This window comes from Thunnus thynnus, chromosome 13 (genome assembly GCF_963924715.1).
Source record: "Thunnus thynnus chromosome 13, fThuThy2.1, whole genome shotgun sequence".
NCBI lineage: Eukaryota > Metazoa > Chordata > Actinopteri > Scombriformes > Scombridae > Thunnus > Thunnus thynnus.
In genome coordinates, this window is record NC_089529.1 from 1,904,961 (window position 1) to 1,925,421 (window position 20,461).

The 20,461-nt window shown below is 38.8% G+C and overlaps 3 protein-coding genes across 3 annotated transcripts in view; 1 reads left to right on the top strand and 2 right to left on the bottom strand.

Annotated features, from left to right (window-relative positions):
• Window positions 1-20,461, top strand: part of hyou1 (hypoxia up-regulated 1) — a 298,959-nt gene that overhangs the window by 88,219 nt on the left and 190,279 nt on the right. The window lies entirely within an intron of this gene.
• On the bottom strand, window positions 974-3,129 carry bsx (brain-specific homeobox). Its single transcript, XM_067607073.1, has 3 exons — window positions 2,764-3,129; window positions 1,958-2,148; window positions 974-1,431 (listed from the first exon to the last, which is right to left on the bottom strand). Exons 1-3 carry the CDS (start codon window positions 3,008-3,010, stop codon window positions 1,189-1,191), a joined length of 681 nt encoding a protein of 226 aa, XP_067463174.1. The 5' UTR covers window positions 3,011-3,129; the 3' UTR covers window positions 974-1,188.
• Window positions 6,183-10,965, bottom strand: lim2.1 (lens intrinsic membrane protein 2.1). The gene is made up of 5 exons (XM_067607074.1): window positions 10,827-10,965; window positions 9,268-9,449; window positions 8,396-8,545; window positions 7,781-7,915; window positions 6,183-6,470 (listed from the first exon to the last, which is right to left on the bottom strand). The coding sequence occupies exons 2-5, from the start codon at window positions 9,440-9,442 to the stop codon at window positions 6,409-6,411; spliced, it is 522 nt and encodes a 173-aa protein (XP_067463175.1). The 5' UTR covers window positions 9,443-9,449; window positions 10,827-10,965; the 3' UTR covers window positions 6,183-6,408.

Consider the following 20,461-nt stretch of genomic DNA (forward strand, 5'->3'; position numbering starts at 1 on the left):
GTAATGAATCATCGTCATTTAAAAAATGAGTTTGGAAATGAACATAGACCATTGAAGCTACGTGACTTTTGGAGGTTAATATTTAGAGGAGAATACATAAAATACTTTTCTGACATGAGTAAGCATTTGTACTCTGAGGAGCTGCTGACTCTTTGTAATTTCTTGCTGTCAGTCTTTTGCGTTTCTGTTTGTTGGCTTAAAGCACAGCAGGCTGCAGGCCACCATGCGGGAAGCCCAGTAAAGAACAAGCTGCCCCCCCCCCCCCCGCCCTCATTCAAAACTGAGCTCCATGCTGTGGAGACTGGTTCCTAATACAAGCGCATACAACAGCACAGGAGAGAGCCGTTTGAACTCACTTGAACACCTGACCACATACGCATGTGCAGCTTAAATAATAATACTACATTAACGTCCATGTATGTGGTTATTTTATTCTCTAAATCATTGCTGCTCAGCTGGAAACGTCAACGACAAAATCAAACTGGCGTTTCGGTAGGAATAAAATATAAAAGGTGAAACAGAATAAACGGAGCCGAGTTCCGATTCATTATTTATATAACATATATATATATTCACAGACAAAAAAAAAACAAATGCCAGCCACTGAAGAACAGTGTATTAGACCAAAAAAAAAAAGATTTATAAAACTTCCAACAACATGGACAAACTGCAGATAAAATATCAAAAGTAGGCAAATTGAAAAAAAGATAAAAAAGAGTAGCATGGAAAATTTCGATTGAGATAAAAGTGCAAAAGGATGGGGTAGCATGCGTCTATAATACATATGCTTATTAATCATCATCTGTACTGTACAGGCTGTCCGTCAGGAAAGACAAGACATAAGAGGAACATTTCAAAATAAACTAATGTCTTGACTTTTTAAAGCAATAATGATAATAATAGCAATATTAGACTAATAATAATAATAATAATAATAATAATAATAATAATAATAATAATAGTGTGATATATGTTTCGTCTGACACGAAAATGTTCATAGATGATAAGGGGCAATTGTAAAAAAAAAAAAAAACAACCCAATAGGCCCACTTTGCATGTTTGAATAAATATCAACATTGTATTTTTTAAAACAGTAACTTATATATCTGTAATGGAAGGAGAGAAAGTGTTATCTACAGTACATTTACAGTGCGTAAGTCGCTGCTTATAAAACAGCTCTGCAGCCTACTATAGTAGATGATCCGGGGAGCAAATGTCATCCTCGATATCCACGTCGTCGTCGTTTTCCTCCAGCAGGTACGAGTCAGGCTGCAGCGCGTGTTTCAGCTCCTCCGCGCTCTTGTCGTTCAGTTCGCTCTCGCTCGAGTTGTCCGCGGATCTCTCCAACTCCCCGGGTGTCTTCCGCTCGTCCTGCGCTTTCCTCAGCTGCTTCTTATGCTTCATCCGCCGGTTCTGAAACCACGTTTTCACCTGCACAGTGGTGCATGAGGCAAGGTAAGAAAGATGTGGATTACAAAGAGGCCTGCAATCTAAAGGAATCACTTAATCTATACATGTAAAGCCAAAAAAATATATGTTTTAAATTATTTTGGCCATTTATATATGGTGCAGTAAGAGTTTAGATTTATTATAGATTTAGTACTCTACAAGAACGATTTGTATATTTTGAAATGCAAATTATTCCCTTAAAGTTTATTTTGAATTAAAGAAGGCTTTCAGCTCAGAGTAAGGCTACACATAAATTCTTCAGTTGTGAATTACATATAGACTATACACTTATTGGATTGCGCGATAATTGGGAGATTTATTTATTTTTGTGAATGGGTTTGTTTGTTTCCGATGTTTAATCACCAGTCTGTAGATGATAAATAAATACACCACCTCCAGGCCCTTGAGCAGACTGCCTTGCACTCCTACAGTTCCTGCTCTAACTGTAGTGTGTGTGTGTGTGTGTGTGTGTGTGTGTGTGTGTGTGTGTGTGTGTGTGTGTGTGTACCTGCGTCTCGGACAGGCTGAGCGCTGTAGCCAGCTCCACTCTCTCCGGCGTGGAGAGGTACCTCTGGATTTCAAACCTCTTTTCCAGGCCGGATAATTGCGAGTCAGAGAAAACAGTCCGGGCCTTCCTGCGTCTGCAGTGCTTCCCCGGTAACTCTGCGTGGTGCTGGAACAAGGCCGGCATCTGCATCCCTACAGGTGAGAGGAAACCGTCAAAAATCTCCAAATACAAGTTCAACCAAGTGATGATTTCTATTTTGATAAGTTGTAATTAACATGATGCTTATGTAAAAAAAAAAGGACTCATTTTTACAGGATAATCCAAAAAATATTGCTTTTCTTTTTTCTTTTTTTTTTTTAAGGCGGACAAATAATATAATGATAGATAATAAAAATGTAATGAAGTAAAAGATAAATTGATACAGTCCTGAAAAAATAAGCCCATAAATAAATAACAACTATAACTTGTTATGATTTCCTGAGATGCTCAACACATTTTCATTACGCATTTTGTATGTAATAAGATTTATTTCAACCCGTCCGCTACTGTAAATGACTATATGTCCCCAAACTCATGAACATAAATCCATAGATACTAAGTATTGACAATGGTCTTTCAATTTAAATAGCCTGAGCGTGTATTTTTCAAATAAAGCGCTTACAGCTTCTGACATAATGCCTGACTGTATGAAGGCTCCAGCATCATCATCAGATACATTATTTCTGTCCAGTTATCAGCTCTGACAGAAGTTTCCTTGACAATGAAGGCCTCCTCCTCCTCTGCCTCACTGGTTCTCTTGTGCTTACCAGATGTGAAGAAGTACTGGTGATGCTCTGGCTTGTGGAGAGGATGGTGCGGATGTGGCGCCAGTATTGGCGTTGGCATCAGTGGGTATCCATACTCCAGGATGGGCATCCGGGAGGCCAGCGAGCTGCAGAACGGCGATGGAATGACCTCTCTCAGCGGCTTAGGTTTGTGCAATAAGATGTCCTCAATAAAAAACGACGTCGACCTCTGCGTGGGAGCCGCAGACGCGTAGTTGTTCATACTCATGATGTTAGTTAGTTTGGGTGTTATTTTCCTGCCTTAAACCTGCACCAGCATCTGCTCCTTCCCACAAGTCTCCCAGGCTTAAATGCAGCCCCTGTGTGTGATCCGTGAATGGCACTACGTCGAGCATCACATTCATGTCAGTGGGAGGGCAGATTCCCAACAAGTATTTATTCGGACAGAGTAGCGGATTGGGGAAATTGATTTGCGCATCAGCCAATTAGAGCGCTGGCTGGGCGGGGGGGAGATGTGAGGGGCCAGTTATCCATTCTGATTGGCTTAGACGCGTTCGAAGCTGGTGAAAAAAGCAGATTCCAGATAAGCAGCGCACCTGCGACCGCATCACGGTTCATTAGAATAGCAACCCAAAACCCAACCGAGTATCATCATAGAGGTGCTTATGTGGTCGCCTAGCAACCACGCAGCTTTAGCCAGGTTCACGAGCACTAAGGCCTCGTGGAGAATTGTTCTTTATTTAGTCTAAATATGACTATAGTTTGTAAAACAAAACAAACAAAAAAGTTTTCTAAATGTAAAATGTTAAATGTAATGAATTGGGATTACAGAGGATATGCTATGCTATGATGGAATCTATGGTCCTATCAAGTATTTAGAGTGAGATCCGTTAGTATCTAGTAGTCAGTGGTCAGGTGGTGCAGGCGGGCGCTCGCCATGGTGCTGAAAAATTCTGCTTCAATCTCTGTGGTATTTTTTCTGTTTACTTTATTGGAAGGGACATCTAAGATGTATGCGCACTGGTAACTTAAACACAATATTTGAAAATTGATATTAATGCCAGAGGATTTATAGTATCCCCATCTGAAACATTGAAATATTTCTACAGTAGTTTATAGGTCGTCTTTACCCTATTACAACCCTGTCTCCTAGAAATGATCTTTATATACTACTAAACTCTTTTCCCTATTACGTTGTGCTGGCAAACGTAAAACGCTGCCTTGGTTACCTGTTCAGTAGTGAGATAAAAGTGACTTTGTCCTACAGAAAAATATATCTTTTATATGTGTCGGTGGGGAAATGAACTGTGAGTTGCTGGTAGAACACATATGTGCACATATGTATGTCATACATGGTTTATAGCCTAAAACTATGCTTTATTTCTTTTGGCATGACTGTGATATTTCTATAATAATTTGATGCATGAAATTCAGTGATTGTATGATTATTTCTGTGATAATTGGTATGTTTCTATAATGACTTTCAATAAGTCATCCGTGCCGATAAGAGACTTTGATACCTAGAACTTTAGATTGGCTTGGCATGGAACTTGAACATGCGACCACATTCACTGTTTTTAATTGTTCGGGAAATTCACTTGAATAACTTCTGCACTTCCTTCATGTTAGTAGTTTTTGAATCAAGTGATGTAGCCTGTGTCACAGGAGGATTAGGCTGCTACAGGTCTGTCAAGTAATTCCGCCCAAATTGGCTGTAATTGTCGGTATTAAAATCTGGGAGAGTACAAGTGCCGCTCCTGTGCCCATTTGCGAAAGAAAGCGGTGCGCTATAATTTGTTGATATGGTGTTGTCATCACATTTCCAATCAGGCCGGTTAATGTGAAAGTGTCTTAATGTAGGCAGAATTCACGCTGCAATGCTATTAGGCAATTAAGGGAGATGTTAGAGCGGAAGTTGTAATCCTTGGGCTGGAGGACAGGATTTCCATTTGATCACATGGAGAAAGAACAAATTAATTACTGGGAATCAGTTACGCTGGAAAAGCGCCGTTCTGCTACATTAGTTTGCATAGGTTTTTTTTTTTTGCTAAATGGACCTGTGTGCTGAAAATGTAAATTAGCATAGTTGGATTGTTACAAATCATAAGACATATGATAAGTCATCATAATATGTCTCAATAATAACTTCCATCCATGTCTGAAGCTGCTGCAAAAAGTGCTCCTAATAAGTCATTACATATACATGTTCTGTCTGTCATTTTCCACCAAGTATTCATCGGAAAAGCAATTGTGGAACCAAATGAAATTATTTTTCTGGAAAGTTATTAAGAAAAACAAGATTCCAGTAGTCGACACAACACTGAAAAACTCTCGGACGTTATTTAAAAAAAATATATAAGGTGAAGTTAAAGAATAGCAGCAGAAAAGAAAAGAGCCTTTAAAGACATGGCCAAAGCAGATGGAGGTAACCCTGCTGCACCTGGCTCTGCGTCAATCCCTTTTATGGAGCGCTCCAGGATAACAAGTTGCTTTTAGGGGAAAATTAGAAAGTAAATGAAACAAATGGTGATGAAATCGCCTTTAGAGTCCGTTCTTAAGGCGCGGTTAAGCAGCTTTCTGTGGCCATTTCATTAAGTAAAAATTTTGAGCAGGCAGTGCGTCACTCCGTTAAGTGGCACGTTTGGATAAGAGGTTTGCAGCAGGGTAGTACATGGCTTATAGTCAAAGCAGTCGCGCTGGTGATCAACAGAGCGAAGGAATAAAGGGATGTAGAGAAGGAAAACTCATCTAAATGTATTTGCAGAAAAAAAGTGTATCAACATTTTTTGGGTTACATAAATAATAATGTAAATCCATGGTACATATATACCTACCACATCATAGGTCTTTTGTAGTCCTGTTTAGTATTTCTATAATATCATAGAAATTCTAGATAGATAGAAGATAGAAATACTGTCTTTGTTGGGGTTAAAGCTTGCCTATGGTACTTAAAATTAATTGCTTTTTAGTAACATAATCATTATGGTATTTTTTATTTATAATATACATTTTTTTCAATAAAATGTATCCATATCAATTTTAAACACATCTTTTTCAATAGACTCTCGAATGGCGAGAAAAAACATTTTACAATGTGTAATAATAGGTGATTATTGTTTTCAAGTAAGCATATTGCATATGTCTTCTGCTTTGTGCCCAAAACCTTGCATTTGTTTGTATTTTTCCACACAGATTGGATTTACAAGCCTTCATGAGTTATTATCTTGTAATCTGAACTTTTCTATGCAGACAGGTCTCAGTTTAATTTTGTAGGATATATTGATAACTCTCTACAGCTATGGACAGACACTATGCTTTCTAATGACAGTGTCATAAAGCTAAGGAGGAGGCTGACTATCACTCAGCTGATACACTGTATGGGTCACCCATCTATAGTGACAGAAAAACAGCTGTACACAACTGCAATTGAGCACAATAACTGCAATAAATAACTTTATTAAATCAAGCAACCTTAAAGAAACAAAAAAATTGAGAAAAATATGTTTGTGGATGAAAACAAAGAGTCACATTTTCCCCAATCTTTTTATTGAAATCATTTCAACTTTGATCCTCATGTTCCAGAGGTAAACTCTAAGTCCATGTTGGTGGTGAAAATCTACACACAGCTCTTATGATCATAATCCATGGCTTATTTATTGAAGTCTTCTAATGAGAGTTAGTGCTCCTGGGGCATTCATGCATCCGATAGGCACACAGATAGAATATACCTGAAAAGACAGAGAAGTTATGTTTGTTATCATATTTGTTATTCATTATTATAATGATCATACATCATAAAATTAATTATTTACATTTGTAAATATTTGAAAACTTGTATGCTTATGTTTAAACTCACAATATGTGCAGTTTTACATTTGTTGTTTATAATGTGACTTGACACAGTATACACTCTATGTGTGATTTGTGTCATTTAATTCAACAGCTTTAAATGAAAATGATAATGAATTGCTATTTTGGGGTCTTTTTGTTCCCCTCCGATGTCCAGTGAGGATTACTAATATTTTTCATGCATAAGCAAGAAAATCAAATTGGGGAACTGACTTATTTGAGACATTAAAAAATTGCGTTGAATTGAGTTCTTAATATTCTTTGCATGTGAGACTACGGAGCATCCGCTTTCTATTTGTCTCAGTCCAGTGCAGCTCTGTTTTCAAGCCACCACATTTACTGACACATATGTGAGGTCCTCTGCCATGTCAAAAAATGTTTTTATACTAATCCATACAATACTTACTTCACATAATACTTATGTATCCCATTAACGTAGGCAAATTATGAAAAATACCTTTGAAATGAATGTGTATCATGTTAATGTTGTTTTTCCATCTCTCTACTTTGTAATCTTCAGTTTTAGTAAACAGTTCAACATCATGGTATTTTCAGCATATGGATGCTTTTTCCCATGAAACCATTTTCATATTCAGTATAGTGAAAAGCCTGCTGATCAGCAGGTACTGCACAGCATGGTGGAGGATTCAGAGATGAGCACTTACTAAAAGCATCACTTACTGATAATGTCACATTATTGATTCAGCGGCTTGACTATGGGTTGACCCATGTATGGTTTGACTGTTTTCTGCAAAGGGAAGTGAGTCTTTGCATTGTGTAATATTACATATGCTCTGTAGTTTTTGTTTTTTTAGTACATGCAGTATAAATAACATTAGCTAGGCATGCATTTGACAATATGTGCAGGTGAATACAATTTTACTTGTTATACAACATTTTCAAAAGGTGTTACATGATAAATTGTTAATGTAATCATAAATATAAGAAGTACTTTGAGCCTTTTGTTAGCCATGACATCTCCAAGCAGAGATTAATGTACACTTCACTGAGTGCATCATAATGTGGCTGATCCATGTACTCGCTCCCAGTGTTGTAGCATGAAAATGAGTCCGCATTTAGCAGAAAATGATCACAGCCAAATGTCACAGAATTTCAAACTGAGCATACTTAAGCTTTTTGAGTTACAGAATTTCCTGTTAGGGTTGGGTTTGTTTGGTTGCATGATTACCTGAAAAGAAGGTGAGCACCACTGAAACCCAGCCAATGATATAGGACCAGGAGAACCTCCAGTTTCCAAAGCGTTTCCCATAGTAGTTGATGGTCACACCGGTGTACACCGCCATTGCTAGAAACACTAAAAAGCCTGGATAGAAGAAAAGGAAAAGGAACATGTAGGAAAGTGTTTATGAAAGACTGTACAAATGGCCAGCATTACTACTGGCTGCTCATGGGAGCTGTCAGTTACAAGAGAAATGAGGTTGTGCTTTTTTAGGCATTTCATTTGTGACCATGGATTCACTTTTTGTTACAGAATAACACCTAATTATCTCACTTCACTGAATAAAGGCCACTACAAATTATGCAAAACAAAGCATTTAAAACAGGAGAATAATAAACCCTCTCTGTCATGAAAGAGGCCTTTTATAGAAATAACAAGCAGCTGGGCTTTGTTGTGAAATTGTGCTGATAATGGAATAATTAAAAAGTCATTAGTTCATGATGAGTACATTATTATTATTATATGTTAAAAACCTGCCTTGAGTCTAAATCTTTAGTGGTTACAATCAATTAAGGTCAAAACAAATGCAAATTCACTAGTACAAAACAATAGAGTTGAACTTACATGAGATGAAAAACAGTATGCCTGCAGCAAAGGTCTTGTCAAACCTGTCGAAGGAGGAGTAATGGATGAAGGCCATAATGCCGATGATGATGCCAATGAAACAAGCCAAAAGAGAGAGGATCATGAGGGCACGGGTGGCGTCTAAGTGGGCTGTGGACAAGATCAAAGGTCAATAGAAGTCACTGGTGGGGTCAGTGCAAGTCAGCAGAGGTGAATGATCTGAGACGTGACCCTGTGCAGGCCATGTTAACAAGCCAGTATGATGAAGGATAGTAAATAGAAAGTATGTTTGAGAAAAGGAAAAAAAAAACTAAATAGCTAATGTCATCAAACAGATCAAAATCCTAAATCTAGCAACCAAAGCTGTCGAACACATAACACACTCTCATACAGATTAAAGTTAACATGTGCTGTTCAGGAGGCAGAGACAATCCCAAAGGTTGAGTTAAAACTCAATCAGAGGAGCCAAAAAACATTTTCTGTACCTAAGTAAGTCTTCAAGAAATGTATAAATAAGTTGTCTTTCTTCTAATAGGGATGAAAAGGATGCTACTGCATCTTGTAATACTACTCATACTGCCTGCAGTTCTTCCTAACTATATGGATAGCAAGTTAGTTCAGCTGCCCTTCCAAGTTCAGACTAGCCATAAAAACATACATTGAATTACCATATGTAAATATGGTTTAATTATTTGCAATCCAAATTTTATTGTTAGTTTAAACTGCTTGTTGAGTCTTTTACCTCAACCAATGAAATCATTTCTGCATCTGAGATAGCTCCGCCTGTTTGTAGAACTAACAAAAAAATAAGCAAGTAAATGCGTTCAAATCCCGTTCATCTACATGAACTCTCATTGGCTGGTTTCACTTACCAATGCTGACGTTGTGTGGGAAGCATTTCCCCGGCATACAGTAGCGCCACAGGCCCTGGTGCATGTAGTTGCCGGACTGCCGATACTGCATCCAGTAATCGGTTGCTGTGGAAACGATCAAGAGGATGTTCCCCACGCCTGCACAGAACAGCCCTCCACCCATAAAGCTGTACATCCTGCACCTGCAGACACACACACACACACACATAGAGGAACATAAGGTCACTTAGCATCAGTGGTCAGTGGCCCCCCTCCTTTCCACCTCACACACACACACACACTTCAGGCAGAGAGGGTCTAAGTGTCAGTAATTGCGTTGTAATGAACATATTATTTCCACTGGATTGAGCTGCGGGGTCGCCTGTGTGTATATGAACCACTTTGTTCTCTAGGAGATCAGTCCCTGAAGATGGGCTTTGCATATACCCCCCTCCACCCCCAACACACACACACACACACACATACACCCAGCCTCTGTTGAGTCCAGCGATGCTTTGATACTTGATACATCTATTGCTCATTGTTCCACCTGGATGCAATATCCTGCAGCCACCCTCTCTTTCTCATGGAGAGTTTTCAGGGTTTTTTAGGGGGAAAGGATGCTAGATAGATATATCTTGTTATGTCTGAAACCTCAACGGGATGCTCATTGAAGAGCTCTGTATATTCATTGAAGAGCTCTGTATTTCCGCTGAATCACATTTCCGCCTGAGCATCCTCTCTGGCAAGTTCCAGCAGCTGTTTCAATCAAAACCAAAACACTTTTTAAATCCATTTGATGCCCAGTATGTAAAACAAATGAAAGCTTTCTCAGAATGTCAGCGTTATGTGCCACATAGAAAATTGTAATAATCTTATTTCAGATGGATTTAATATTTTTCTATTTAGTCATTTTCTTCCAAGCCAGGATAGAAACCCCTGAAACAATCAGTTAAGTTCATTTTCTTTTCCTCCAGACAGGCCTTGGTTGAGGCTCGCACTGACCTTGGGGCTGAGTGTTTCCTCTCCATCACACAATCACATCACTCAACGTTTTTTCCCAGAAATTCTTCAACTCTCAAAGAAATACTGTGTATATTTGCTGTCAATTATTTAATCAATGACACAAATCCTTGTCCCTTGTACTACAGAACATCTGTGGTGATCAGTTTAGAATTAGGCTTACAGCCCTCCATCTCTATCTTTCATTCTTTGTTAGGCAGAGGGAGGAAACCTCTAGAGGAGAGGAGATTTTATCTCTTTTTATTCACTGCACTGCAGTGACATTGACACATACTCATATCTGTACATTTGTACCTAACTGGCTACAGAGTAAAAACGTTTGTCCCTCTTGAAATGAATAAGACAGCTATATACGAAGATTTTCTAAAAGACAATAAACTGAGGTAAAAGCATGTGTGTACATTTTCTGATAAATTGAGGGCTAATATTTGCAAAATTCCCTGCAGAGCTGTGACTCTACATGGGGGAAAAAATCACAAAGAAATAAAAAACAAATCAAAACCCAAATAACTAAATGAACACCAACAGTTATTGCACAAAATTCAATATTATCTTACCTTAATCAACCCCTTTTTTGAAGTCGTTTATGAAGACAGGCTTGCCTGACAAAATACAACAAGATCCTATAATGCCAAGACAGGCAGATTTCCAGCAGGCTAATAGCACTAGCGTTTGACGGGGTGAATAGGGGGAAACTGGGGCTACAACAAACACAGCACTGAGACAATAGGCCAGGCCGACTGCCGGCCAATCAGCACCCACCAGTTTTGTGGTTTGGGAATCTGCTGAAAAAACAGAAATGGCGAAAGCTTGGCAAGCTGAAGTAATAGTGATGACTGCATGGTTTTGATTGAAAGTAGAGGGCTGAACTGGCTTTAGTGAAGGGCAAGCCAGGCATTAAATCAGAGTCTTTAGCTGCACCGCTTCTGATTTTTGTCTCATTTTAAAAGCAAACATTGTCACACTGTTTTAAAATTCTTATATACTTATTTAGTTTCACATTTTGCAAATTTATTTCAGTGGATTTACATTATATTTGCAGTAAATATGAAATGATATCACCTCATACACTGTGTGCACAAATGTTTAGGTACACTGACTGAGGTGAAAGCTATAAACTTATGGGGCTGGAACAGTGACAGTTAAAATTTGGCATTGAAAATAAAATTTGGCATTGAAAACAAAACCTGAACTGAAAAAGGAAACACTGTCATTAAAACACTTCAAATAAAATTTGATATAGACTGATCTGTTCATTTTAATATATTTATATCTATTGGAATGTGGTGATATCTGTTCATATAGAGCCCAGAGGCATTGTTGTTGTTTTGTCCAGTAATAACATTCAGACAAACTAATGTGGCAGCTACAATTGTTAGATTTCAACTGTGAGACCAACATTTATCTTCCAAAAGGAATTATATCATATATCAAAACACTACAATGAGACATTAGAGCCAACGGTGAATTACTAAAGAGCTGCAGATCAGTTCATAGGATCATTTTCTCCTCAGGATGAGATAAACTGTTGGGATAAATTGACCCCATATTGGGAATCTACATGATCACTTTCCTGCCTGATAAAATATTAACTAGTCACTTCATTACCTTTTAGCAGTCCTAGAGTGGAAATTACAACAGTCTGGCTCAAAATCTCCACCATAATACCATCGTCCTTGAATATCTTCGTCAGACATTAGGGCATACTGGGTAATGTAGGCCCAGCAAGGGCCCTCTTCTCCACGCCAAAACGCTGACAGAAAGTTGAAACTGGAAAAACAGAAAGTTGAAACTGAAAACCAGTGACATTGAAAAAAAACTGACAGTCTAAAAAAAGAGTCACTGAAAAAAGACATGAAGAAAAAAAGAAGATTGACATTGAAAAACACATCATAATGCAAAAATATCAAAATAAAATAAGATAATAAGATTGTAAGATCATTTTTTTAATGCCCGTGTTTTATTTTTCAGTGGAACTTGTTTCAGTGCCAATACAACTTTTTCCAATACAAATGTTATAATGCCAGTGTTTCCTTTTTCTGTTCAGGTTTTGTTTTCAATGCCAAATTTTATTTTCGATGCCAAAATTGAACTGTCTCTGTTTCAGCCCCATAAAAACTTCAATTTATACTAATCACAAAGGAGGAGATACAGATAAAGAAAATTAAACAAGTTGGAGAAGCAATTTTAAACTCTGTGTGTCATGTATCAGCAAGATGTCACTGATATTTAATATAATCTGCACAGTGGAAATTCAAGTGTTTTGACCAGAGTCTACTAGTGAGGTGTATACATGTGCAAGATGATTTATACTGAGAACAACTACAGGCTCTAGTCACAGTTTTTCTTGTGACTATTTGCTGTAATTTTTATTTTTAACAAACATCTCCTGCTTTCCTGCTTTGAATTGAACACTTTTTTTCTCTTGACATCTAAATAGTCTGCATTTATCACAATTGTAACATGGCAGTAGATCTTGAGTCTTAAAATTGGGAAAGATTGTGTTACTGTGCAGGTGCAGGAGTTATATCTGCATTTCCTAAACTATCATTTACTTGTCTTATTTTCTCTGCATGTATGCATACCATAAAGTACTGTATGTTTAAGAGTCTGTATAGTGAGTTTGTGCTTTCAGTCAGTGGAAAGGTGTGGAACAAGTATTAAGACACTGACTAAAGGTAAATATAATTCATTTAGGTTCATATAAACTGTGATGATGGGGTAATCATGTTCAATATTTGGTGATCAATTAGTGGCTGCAGTCTAAGAACCACAGACATCACCAGACGTCAGGTATCTTCCCTGGGGATGCTTTGCCAGGTCTGTGTCGGGGCTTTTTGACTTTTTCAGCAAGTTAAACACATACTCAGTTGGATTTAGGTCATGTGACTGACTAGACCAGTCAAGAACATTAAAAAAACAGCATTGTTTAGGATCATCATCATCTGGTGAACATAGTGGAGCATTTAGCAGCTAAAGAGACTCAGATATTTCCCTCAGGAGTTTATGGAAACCAAAACAGAGCTATGAGAGAGAATATTGGACTTACATTCATCAGGTGGCCAGAATTACTCCAAATGAATGAAATGTTGCTCCCTAACTGCTGGATGTGTAGCACATTTGCCATAAAAACAAGTCAAATGTAATGTGTGGTGTAGTTTTGTGTGCTTTTATGTAGGACGTATGCCATGTCTGCTGCTGGTTGTTTCTCTTTGTTTCATCGTGTGTTTTTATTGTGCATAGTGTTCGTGGCAGTTCTTTGTTTTGGTGAGGACAAGAGAAATTCTATTTCATTATGTATACTAGGGACATATAACTATTAAAGCTTCTTTTTTTTGTTGCTCAGATTGAATGTTCATAAGCACTGCAGGATGGTGTTTATGAATATTCAATGTGAGCAATGTGTGGTGTAGTTTTATGTACTTTTATGTAGGACGTATGCCATGTGTGGTTTATGTTTTGACTGCTGCTGGTTGTTTCTCTTTGTTTCATAGTGTGTTTTTATTGTGCATGTTAAATTTTGTGCACACACTGCAAACCAGATTCCCTCTGGAGTAATAATAAAATGACTCTAACTAGACAGAATCTGGATATAGGATGCCTGTCAGGTGTAAAGGATGATTCTTTTTCAGTGATAACTACTTAAATATAGACCATTCATCCTCATTCATTTGTTACAATGCTGTGTATACAACAACATTCTCCTGAAAATCCACTTTCAGAATGGGTGGTGCTGAAGGTAAATGGAGTGGGCAGATGTTTGAAGGAGCAGCTCACACCAGTACAGATCCCTTCACTGTGCTCTGACTTGATGTTTCCTTCATTCTGACCATCATCTGGCTATATTTCCTCCTGTTGTGTCTCTTTCCCATATCCAGCCAGGCCTCCCTTTGCTTTGACACACACACACACACGCACAAACCCCGAAGATGAAAGGAGAAGAGTAGCTCCATTACCTGCATTACAGCAAGTTGCTCAGACCAATTGACAACAACAAAATGCCCAGAAAAAGCATTTTTTCTCCCCGAGATTTGAGTGCTGTACTTACATCTAACTTCATTTTTATAGACCACAGCCTATTTTCTTCCATCTGGAGTGTGGCAGCCAGGAGGGCATTTGATATCCTCCCATGCACCATCAAAGTGGACAATATGCCTCTGTGACAGAAGAGCAAATCCATGTTTTCTTGAATTCATCCAGCTTTGTAGAGATTAATTTTGTTATGGAAAGTCTACATTTATGTGGTATCATCGGTGGGTAAGGAGCTCATGCAGCACTTGTTAAGGTAATGTGACAAGAGTAATTACAAAGAGTGTGTGGCCAGAGTGCTTTCATTGTTGTGGTAAAGTCACTAAGCTTAGGCATGTCTGAAATCCTCCTGCACATGGTCTTGCTCATGTACACCTGCTTTCCAAGCAAGATGATCCACACACTGTTATGCCACGTTTTGTGTTCATATAGCAAGCTGATTTTATAGTTACATGATTACAGGCTTTATTGGTTAAGGAAAAACAACCGTTGGGTTTATAAAAGCCTTTCAGAAAAAAATGAATAAACTCAGAAATTAATGTTGATTGAGCAAAAATGATTGTTTAGTTCAATTTTATTGGTATAAATATATCTGTTTTCTGTGTTCACTGATTTTATTGACTTTTCATAGATGTTGGGGTCATTCTGGGCCGTAATGCAGTTGCTGTGAATGTGGTTGGATGCAGACTGTTTGTGGTTACTGAACTCTTGCATGAATTCATAGCAACAGGAACAACAAGGGATGCAAGCTGAAAGGAAGAAAGCACAGTGAAGCTGCAGAGACATAGATGCAAGGACATGATGCTTCTTATTTTTTAATTGCAGATTGAAGGAGACAAATGGTACACCGCAGCTTTAAAGCTGATATAGGTTTCATAGGGAAAGATTTGACTAAATATCACAATAACTACCATTTCACTGAGAGTGAATTGAGTATAATTGTAACGCTTTCATGAATTGGCTGCAGGTTGATTGAATGTTGTTCTATCAGCAAGTGAGAGATTAGCAAAATGTGTGTTCATGAAGAGTCATGTTCCAACATTAACTGGCTTATCAAGTCATAGTCATCGCTGCAAACACAACGTTATTAGGATTTGTGACTGTAATGATTTGGTAAATACTATCTATTGTGTTTTTCTTTTTTCATTCCAAGATGTTTTCAGTATTTCCAAATTTCCTATATCATTATATAATTTTCTATATTATCTATTTTCAAAATGTGTGTTGAGTTTATCAAATTCACAACTGAAACAACCTAAAAATGTCCTTACATTTACAGTCATAGTAAATGAAAAACCTGCATTGAGAGCTCATTATCAGATGTTTTGTTTATCGTGTAGCCAGATTTTTTGAGTTCAATCCTCAAGTCCTTGAATTTTTCTTGAACATCTATTCTTATTTTTTATTTATTTTACTCTCTACATTCACTAAATTCAATGCTGCACTCCATTTCTCCTCATATACGGCTCCTGTCAAATATACCCCACTAACAGATCCTATCACATCAGAAGCTTCGATCCATCTCCGTGCTAATGGAACAAGTGACTGGGCATCAGATGACCTTTCATTACAGGCAGAATGTCCAAATGACAACAACAACAACAAAGCTTTGAAGGAAAACAGCCTATACATCATGTAAAAATAAAGGTGTGAAGGTGACGGAAACGAGCCAAAAAGTGAGAAATGCTGATATTTTCCAGCTGTGCCGTTCACAAGGCACAAGGCCACAAAAACCTATAATGGCCCCTAAAAGTTATTGACATTAGTGGGCAAAATGCTTCTAAATCTTTACGTTCCAGCCACGCTTTGCCTAAATGCTTAAATCAACTCCTCGGAATTGAATTTTCAAGCCTTCAAATGGCTAATTTGTGCAGCAAGTGCTTTCAGCGTTTTCTCAGCAAATGAACGGCGGCTCTAATCATAAGAGCATGTGGATGGCGCTGCCTCTCCACACCCACCCATGAGACAGCCGCGTGGACGGGGAGAGAAACCTTTCCACTTAACCACTTAAATGAATATATCAAGAAACTAATTTGCCATTTTAATTGCGTGATTTAGGAAGACGCTACTTCACTTGCCCCTCTTCCATCTTGGTTGATTTCCAATGTGAGCGCACATTAGATTGATCTATGAAAGACTGCAGAAATCACAACACTTAAGTCTTTTCATTTTCCCTCCCTAATTAAATAATTGAAATTCCTGTCAGTGTCTGCACTTAAGCCACAGACAAACATTGCAGGCATGCTATGTGGCTGAATGAATTGTGAAAGGCTTGTTTTTACCTTTTCTTGTTTGTAGCTTGTTTTTTTCTTCGCCTGCTACCTTTTTTTCTTTTTTGTCTTCCAAGAGCCACAGATTCATTCCATCTGTAAAGCCCAGAAATAGATCAGTACATCCATTTTGTTGAGATTTGCCCGTCCCATTAAGTGATTGCTTGCAGAAATGGCAGGGGACATTTCTTCTGATACGTTCCCTGAAACAGCGCTGGCAGACATTAAGGACACATTATTGAGTCCCATTTTCTCCCAGCCACAAGGATATCCATTAGAGTGGCACACAGCCCTAAATTTTTCCATTTTCTCCCTCACCAAACTTGACTTTACACATTATTCCTGCCTCTGTTTTGTAATTTGCAGCCACAAATTATATCAGGGAAAAGCCATCTCGTAGCATGTGGCTCCTCTTCCTAGGGCTATTTGCCAAGACTTTATTCTGAAGTGTCAAAATGGGCCCATCGTTATGGCTAATCATGACTGACAGCAGGGTGCTTTAAAGTCCATACAAGTTGGCCCAACTGGAAACTTTTTCCTGTGTATGTGTGTGCGTGTGACACCTGCAGATTTTTTTTTTTTATTCCTGTGGACAAAGCCTGTCATGTGTGTCTTATACACACTGATGCTGTCTTTGTGTCTGTATTTTCTGAAGCACAATCCTGCTGTTTCACCTAAATACGGATCCAAATAATAGTCGAGAAGATGGTCAAATTTATCCTCTATTCCTTATAAACTGAATATAAAGATTAAAGATCTAAAGAAAGATAAAAACTAACAAAAACATTTGTCTTGATTTGTGCTAGCTAGACTCCAGTCAGGGAACATGTAAATGAAAATGTTATCTAATCAATGAAGTAAGCAATAGCAAAGCCAGTAATTGAGGCAATATCCAGTGGGGCTACAAGTGGGGCTGTGCTGTGTCTAGTGTTTGAAGATTAGATTATTTGAATTTTCCCAAATCATCCTACCGTTAGCTTTAAATTACTGTGGTATTGTTAATACAGTCTGTATTAAATGTCTCTGCCTTCTCAACATTTTGAATCTCTTAGAACATACAATCTTTGAATAATCTGACATCTACAGATACATCACACATCTTAAACTACTGTCAAATCAGTCTCCTTATTATTTGGATGCTGCACCACTACTGATTTTCCAGTATATTTGTGAAGGTGTGTTTTAGAAAAGAGTGCACATTGGCTTTGTTGTTGCTGTCTGATTTAGTTGAACCCTTCACATGGTGTCAGTGTGTGCAACTTGGAAAAGCATTTTCAGCTCTTTGTTAGGTTATCGCCTCATTGTTTGAGGAAATTGACACTCAACTGGAGTTTCTACAATGTTCAGACTTTTTTTTTTAGGTTTGACTTTTTTTTAGAGCCTATGTCTTCATTCATGTCTTGAATTGTATGCCATTGTCTGACAGTTGTGTATGTATGCGTTAGCGAAATGATGTCCACTTGATTGTGACCTCATTGCGTTGCTCACTCATTCAGAGACAACTCCAGGGTATTGCACATTGATAAGCATAATAGCATGTAAAAAATGCATTTAAGACCAGATCCACCAACAAACAGGTCGAGCCTTTTCACAGTGTTGTGGGGAGCACAATCACAGAGGTGTCAGAAGGCAGCTCAAAGGCCACAGTAGCCCCCTGCTGAGCTGACATTCTCATCGTGCCTTGGCCATTAATTCTGTCATTGTTGCTGCCCTGGCCTCCTGGAGTCCTATCAAAGACTCAATAACCACTGCTTAACCAAAGTCCATTGCCAATTCCCCCCATCTCTCTCTCTCTCACTCCTCTCTCTCTCTCTGCTATAAACCATCTGACAGCATGCGGGTGCGTGGAGCAACTGCCTTTCACTTCGACGTGGCCGGGTTGAAAAGACCATTATTACCCTGTAATTGTGGGAGTCAAACCCAATTAAGCAAATCTGTATGGGGGCAGATGCCGCCCCCCCCCCCCCCCCCCCCCCCCCCCCTCCCCACTTCGTTTACCCTTTTCTCTTTCTTGCTGTCACTTCACTCAGGCTGGCTTGATCTCTGATGCGGGCTGAACAAGTGGTGGCTCGGACCCCCAACTGGAAGGGACATGTTGCTAATTGAGTTCTTGCTGGTCATTTGCTCCTTCCAAGTGAGCAAGAAGAAAAACAGAAAACTGCTGCCTCATCTGCTGAGGCCATGGGAAGAAGAAGTAAAATGCCACTCCTGTTGGCAGCAAGCAAAGGAAAAAGAGGCGAACGAAAGCCATTTAATCCACAGGGAAGGAAGCGAGAAAAGAGCGGCTTAGGCCTGCTCGGCTGCTTCAGCAGGGATCCACGCAGCAGCGAGGGACTCTCACTCCGAGAGCAAACGCTCCCATTCAAGCAGCACGCCACCCCCTGAGTCTTACACTTCCGGTCTCTTGGAGGGTTGGCTCTGAAATTAGGGGAGTAGAACTAAGGCAATGTTCACGCTTACATGGGTAAATCTGAAAATGCATCTTGTTCTCTGTGCTTTTTTTTTTTTTTTTTTGCCTCTCTGCTCACTCAGCAGGAGCTTTTCACAACTGACCCTGTACCATTTTCAAAAGAATTCGCAAAGTGGATGAAAACAGCTTTGTCTAGTTGTAGGGAAATAGCCTGATAATCATATTGAATTGCCTCTTCACTTTGCATTATTCTATGTATAGCATAATATAAATGATTTATAATTATTATTGTGTAACTTTATGTTATGAATCACTGGACAAATCTGAGGTATGGGCAGTGATTCAGAGGTCTAGCACCAGGCTGATCTTTTTTAAGAATCTTGACTTGTTGGTGTGCTTTGTTCTCTTAAAAAGAAACAATTCTTCAAAAATGGCAGAAAGACACTTAGAGACATGGTGTAAAGATGATCAAGTGACCCCAGTTTGCCCAATAAATGTTTTGGTGTTTCAGTATGGATGACAAATGAAACGGGGGGGGCAACAGCAAAGGCAGATTTAAGCTTATCACTAAAAGTACACTTAGACACACTGGTAATTAATATCCTCATTCTAGCCATTAAAAGAACAATAACACAATGTGTTATTTAAAATTCTTCTTTTTTATAGTATTAAAATGTCAGATTTGAGGAAAAATGCAAGTCAGATAAAATGCAATAAAACCATGGATCTTGTGAGTGTTTTCCTGCAGCTAAAGGAAAAATGAAGTCATAGTCATGTGTAATAACTACAAGATATTGTATTAATTGTTTTAACACACAGGGCAAAACTATACTAAATGAAGTCCTGCAGTCAACTTACATCTCCATCCCTTAAATCTGTTCATATTTGTACCTCCTCTACAATAACCAAAAGATACAAAATGCTAAATTATAGTGGACGGTGGACAGTTTGAAGGTTGGGACTGTCACACTGATCTAGTAATCGATTAGTCAGTTGTTGCAGTCTAGACAACAACTGGTATTGAGCTAATTATACAGTGAGACTGTGCCTGTTGTAAAAACAATGATTTAATTTAATGACTGGTGTGGCCGTTACTGCAGCCACTTCAGCTTGTCCTGGACTAATATGGAGCCAGTGAACAAGCAGGACATTGTCAGCGTTCACCCCAGTGGGTATCGCATGAATAAGAGCACTCATCCAGTTGATTTAAATGTGTGTGATCTCACGCCTCTTTCACACCCACCTTTGTTGCCTTCAGAAAGGACAGGTCATAACGGGTCAGTGGACACACACACCCGTTTAACAGGCTGCGTATGTGTGTGTGTTGTTCACTGGTAGCACTGGATTGAATGGGGTGTGGTGGTGGGGATGGGGGGTGGGGGGGGGGGGGGGGGGGGTGGTTGGCTGTTTTTGAGTTCCACCCCTGTGGAGTGTACACATGGTCTTTTGCCTGGACCTGGACTCCGGACGTGTAGGGACTTAT

Bases quoted from the DNA above. Each gene is read 5' to 3' on its own strand.
- lim2.1 (XM_067607074.1), bottom strand. From the start codon at position 9,442: ATGTACAGCTTTATGGGTGGAGGGCTGTTCTGTGCAGGCGTGGGGAAC. The intron at 8,546-9,267 runs GTAAGTGAAACC...TCTTGTCCACAG, and splicing joins CCCACACAACGTCAGCATTG to CCCACTTAGACGCCACCCGT. The intron at 7,916-8,395 runs GTAAGTTCAACT...TCTTCTATCCAG, and splicing joins CATACTGTTTTTCATCTCAT to GCTTTTTAGTGTTTCTAGCA.
- bsx (XM_067607073.1), bottom strand. From the start codon at position 3,010: ATGAGTATGAACAACTACGCGTCTGCGGCTCCCACGCAGAGGTCGACG. The intron at 2,149-2,763 runs GTAAGCACAAGA...TCTCACCTGTAG, and splicing joins CCAGTACTTCTTCACATCTG to GGATGCAGATGCCGGCCTTG. The intron at 1,432-1,957 runs GTACACACACAC...ACCACTGTGCAG, and splicing joins TCAGCCTGTCCGAGACGCAG to GTGAAAACGTGGTTTCAGAA.